The sequence below is a fragment of the Lathyrus oleraceus genome, chromosome 1 (genome assembly GCF_024323335.1).
Source record: "Lathyrus oleraceus cultivar Zhongwan6 chromosome 1, CAAS_Psat_ZW6_1.0, whole genome shotgun sequence".
Lineage (NCBI taxonomy): Eukaryota > Viridiplantae > Streptophyta > Magnoliopsida > Fabales > Fabaceae > Lathyrus > Lathyrus oleraceus.
The window spans coordinates 139927569-139932535 of NC_066579.1; the positions used below are offsets into that span (position 1 = coordinate 139927569).

Below are 4967 nucleotides of genomic sequence, written 5' to 3' on the forward strand. Positions count from 1 at the left end.
TCTTAGATTTGATTGAGAAAAGGTTTGACGAAATCACATTGACAATTTTAGACGATGGCGAGAGTTAAGATTGGCGAGGCATACGTCTCGAATCTTAACCTCAGGAGTGCATGGTATACACCATGTTCCATTTCCACCTTTATTGAAAAAGTGTTTAAGTAAGAATTAGGTGTTTTGAGTTTTGTTGTGAAAATGACTTGACCGAGATCAAGTATTGATGGACGTTTGAGAAATTTGAATGAGTGTTTGAGAGAAAACCAAAGTGGATAAATTTGGATGATGGCGAGAGCTAGGATTGGCGAGATATACATCTCGAATCCTAGTCTCAGGAGTGCGTGGTATACACCACGTTCCATTTCCATCTTTATTGAAAAGGTCTTGAATATGAATTAATATTTTTTGAATTTTTATTAGAAAAAAAGGCTTGACGTTGAATCAAGCGTTTGATGAAAGTTTGAAAGAGATGAGATGGAATGGGATGGAGGAATGAATTGATTTGTTTATTGAGAAAATACTCGACGTTGGATCGAGTCATTTATTTTTGTATTTTTGAAAATGTTGATTTTATTCTTGTGTTAGTAGCTAACTAAACAACCAAGCAATAAAGAAATGAAACAGTACAAGATTATTACACATCGGGGGAATGGGGTACATTTTGTTAAATGGGGATTCAAAATAATGAAATAATTAAATCGGGCCCAAACAACAAATAATGCAAAAGTATGAGTGTAAGTGCAAGAGAACCGGCTCATTGTAAGAAAGCCCAAGAGTAAGCTATGTGAGGTTGACGGCGATGCTTAAAAAAGCAATCGACTTACAAGGGTGTGAAAAAGGGGCTCGATATTAAATCGAGAAAATATGATTTTTATAAGTTAAAAAAATGGTTTTGCATGCATGATGAACTCAATAAAAAACATAGACATAAAAATATTAAAAGAAAATAAAATGTTAAGAGAAAATAAAATGCTAAAAATATGCTACATATGAGTATTGAACCCACTCCACTTAAGACTATGGAAACCACCCATCCCCACCAGGCCACTTATGACTAGTTGTTATTTTGATGCTAGATTGGATAAATAAACTAAAATGGCTTAAAAATCAGAATTAAAATAAAAAAACTAATAAAAGAGAAAACCGTTGGACTAACCTAATTAAACCCAGCCGCTTGGCTGTTGGGTTTTAGAGGCTAGGGATTGGGAACATAAAATAGCACTTAATTAAAAACTAATACTAGTAAACCACATTTAATAACCACTTAAAAAAAACTCTAAACGTTTAATGAATGGGATTTAAAAGTCTGTTTAAAAAAGAATAAAGAATTGAATAAATAAAAAAAGAAAAGAAAAAAGGTGAGGATGCAAACAGAACTCCATCGTCCTTCTCTCTCTATCTCGCGCTCATCACCTCTCCATCGCTCAAACTCACTCTCTCTGTATCGCTAACCTCACTCAACCATCGCTCTCCATCGCTAACCTCACATCTCACTCAAAACACGAAAGCCAAAGTTTCAAAGGGAATCAAACAAGAAGCCTCACCTACAGCGGTGATTCGACAGCTATGTTGAGTTCGTATCCTCCTCCTTTTGCCAAGCTTTTCACGCCGTTCCCTGGAGGTTAGGGTTTTTTGTGGTTCGGATTCTTTGTTTGGACAAATTTAGGGTTCTTTGCTTTGAAATTTTCGCCGTTCCTCCTTTTTTCCCTGCTGATTTCGCTTGTATTTATCCTCCCCAAATTAGGGTTTTCAGGCTGGTGTATGGAGATTCAAAAAGGAACCTTTTCGAAGTGCTTTTTGGTGCTCAGCTTTTGATTGCTCTCTTTGATGCCTGAATTCGAAAACGGTAATCTGAGCATGAACTTTCGTCTTTGCTTTTGTCTTAATGCCCAAATTGGGAATTTTTGGATTCCTACTGTTTGAAATAATTAACCGTGCTTTACTGCAGTGAATTCCTCTTGCAAAAAATGAATTTTCTGGTCTCATTGTAGTTGCTGATAGAATCAGGCTTGGAATATGGTACATAAGAAAATGGGGGTAATTCTTCAGATTCTACAGTTAAACCATTGTTGCTTTTTTTCATGAAGTCCATTGTATATGGGAATGTCAGTACTAACTACTCCATTTTCATCTGAATGCTTAAGAGTCGGCGGAACACTTGAATTAATAGATGATGAATCGCTGGATTCTTAATTGATTGGCAAAATATCTGCCACAGTAACTGGAGGAAAGATAGAGAGCATTGCTTTCTGATCAACAAGACAGGAGGTTTCCAGGATTAAGTTATATACCATGATAACTGCACACAGTCCAAAATGAAGGTTGTTTATCAAGTGGGGCATTTGGAGATTAGCATTACTACGGTATGACGATCATTACATTACGCAAATTCTTTGTTTTTCTGAATCTTCCTATGCTGATTTGTTCCTTGGCAGGTGGATTTTACCTTGCTGCACCAATTGCTGCCAAAGACTCCTTGCGGACCGCTGAACAATGTCACATAGAGACAACAGAATTTCAGCATCAACCAATGTAATAATGAGCCACTATAGGAAATCGGATTTCCTATTTTTGAAGAACTTCTTATAGAAATCGGATGTTGTGCTCCACAAATTTCAACTTGAAATCAAGACTTGCAAATCTCTGAGTTAACTCAAATTCATCCCGGAGATACTCCCATATCTGGCCGTATTTGGCATCTTTCCATGCGATGTCTCCAACAGTAGCCACGACTATTTTCCATTACTTGTATCCATTGACTTTCCTTCACGTTTTTCTGATGTAGTGTGTATCATATGTTCTGCAGGTCCACTCCAATTGCTTCACTTGGGCATGGAATGCCGCTTGATGAATGTTGACGGTTGCATGATGACACTTGCCGTTGGCGACGGTGGTTTTGGTTCCTTGGCATGATGTAAGGCTGTTAGAATTTTGAATTGTAGATTATTACACTTTGGCTTGGTTTGTCATTTATGTGTGCATGACCACTTGATGTATGATCTGTTTTGGACAGGAAACTGACTTGTTGCGGGAGGTGAGCTTTATTGTTGAATGTGGTGATAAGGTGAAATTCTAACCCTTCCTTGTTGATTATCATAACATGGATTAGTGTTAATCTCTGTGAACTGATGGCTCATCGTGTTCCTGCTTCAGTGTTGTTGTTGTTGTGAGAGGAAGAACCAGAACTGTCAAGAAACATGGGAGCACTAGTGTTGATGTCTTGAAATGAGAGACTAGGCCTTGAAGATGGGGGGTTATTGTGGTATGCTGCAAACTTGTTTTTTTGTGAATTTTGAAAATTAAACTTGTGCATCTTTATTGGTTTCAGGTGGTACCCGATAAACCAGAAACCAACCGTTGATGATCAGTGGCCATAAATGGTGTAATAAAAGATGGGCTCGGAGGAAGACCGTTAGATGTCAAAGTGTTGGAATTGGCTGCATTAGCTGGTGTTTGTGTTGCAGCAGAGGAGGCAGCAGCATGGTTATCTGCATCAATTACTTGTTTGGATTGAGTAACCTCAAGTTGGATTTCTATCGAGAAGCGTCCAACCCATATAACAGGACCCTGAATAATGGAGACGTCAAGCAACTATCAACAGGCCTCAACCTTTGTTATGATTCACTGATATTTGAAAAATGCAGCAACAACACCTGGTGCAGATGCAGCCTATGATGGAAGCTTACTATCCCAACAACGTCAACACTGATCATATTCAACAGGTTCTTCTGTTTAAACTCCATTGGATACTCTTTCTCTTTCTCTGTCACCCCTATGGCACTTTTCTTCACTTTTTGTTTTTTTCTCTTTTTTCAAACAGTACCTGGATGAGAACAAGTCTCTGATCCTCAAGATCGTCGAAAGCCAGAACTCTGGCAAACTCACCGAATGTGCCGAGTAAGAACTGACTTTTTCTAAGAAAATGATTTTGACAGTTCTATATAATCGTTGACAAGAGTTTCAAAGAAAAAAAAAGGTTACTCCTACAGCTTTAGGACAAGCCTTTTTGGAAAGTGGATCTTCAAGTTTTAGCATTATAACTTTTCTTGTGTGTGGGGGAGGGAGGTTTTATAGAATCAAAATCTTGGATTTTTCCCTAAACATAACAATGACTTTTTGCTATAATTTCAGGAGCCAATCAAGGCTTCAGAGAGACCTCACGTACCTAGCTGCAATAGCTGATTCTCAACCCCAACCACCTACCATGCCTGGTCAGGTACATACGTATACATATATACATACATGCCTGGCTATTTCCATAATATTGATACAAGTACATGTGGTTACTAATAAAGCACTTAACCAAACAACACTGATTGCTTCCATTTTGATTTTGAAATAAATAAAATTGCAGTATCCTTCAAGTGGAATGATGCAGCAGGGAGGACACTACATGCAGCCTCAACAAGCTCAACAGATGACACAGCAGCAACTGATGGCTGCGCGTTCTTCTCTATTGTATGCTCAACAACTTCAACAGCAACATGCTTTGCAAAGCCAGCTCGGCGTGAATTCCAGTGGAACTCAAGGTCTTCACATGATGCATAGTGAAGGGACTAATGTAGGAGGTTTTCCGAACTTCGGTCGCGTCTCGACCGGGGACGGTTTGAGTGGTTTTATCACAAACTGTATCATTATCAACACCAATTGCATCTTCTACTTGATCTAAAAGTTCAAGCAATGCCTCCATATTTCTGAACAACGTGATCCAATTGTATATTCTAGGGATACCATCAATCATGTTTTTTTGCGAACATCCTTTTCATTTACTCCACATGCAAACGAGCTTTCAACATTTTTTTTTTAAAACCACTTCTGTATAACATTCCAAAAAGTTTATTGTAGGATTGGATGGATTTTGGACATGAAATGGACTTTGGTTCCAATGGATGTGGGTTTTGCATTGTTATGCTTGAATGTTGAATGAAAATGTATGTATGAAAATGAGTTCGGAAATAATTGAAAGTTTAATG

The 4967-nt window shown here is 38.1% G+C and overlaps 1 protein-coding gene across 1 annotated transcript; it reads left to right on the forward strand.

Annotated features, from left to right (window-relative positions):
- The first annotated feature begins 1560 nt into the window (after positions 1 to 1560).
- LOC127095970 (GRF1-interacting factor 1) lies at positions 1561 to 4737 on the forward strand. Its single transcript, XM_051034613.1, has 8 exons — positions 1561 to 1615; positions 2430 to 2526; positions 3148 to 3211; positions 3323 to 3325; positions 3639 to 3716; positions 3815 to 3891; positions 4126 to 4210; positions 4349 to 4737. Exons 1-8 carry the CDS (start codon positions 1561 to 1563, stop codon positions 4661 to 4663), a joined length of 774 nt encoding a protein of 257 aa, XP_050890570.1. The 3' UTR covers positions 4664 to 4737.
- Positions 4738 to 4967: the final 230 nt, after the last annotated feature.

What these genes read in the sequence shown, in the direction of transcription:
- LOC127095970 (XM_051034613.1), top strand. Translation starts at nt 1,561, where the DNA reads ATGTTGAGTTCGTATCCTCCTCCTTTTGCCAAGCTTTTCACGCCGTTC. An exon ending in ACACTGATCATATTCAACAG is followed by an intron (nt 3,717 to 3,814) that starts GTTCTTCTGTTT and finishes TTTTTCAAACAG; the next exon opens with TACCTGGATGAGAACAAGTC. An exon ending in CACCTACCATGCCTGGTCAG is followed by an intron (nt 4,211 to 4,348) that starts GTACATACGTAT and finishes ATAAAATTGCAG; the next exon opens with TATCCTTCAAGTGGAATGAT.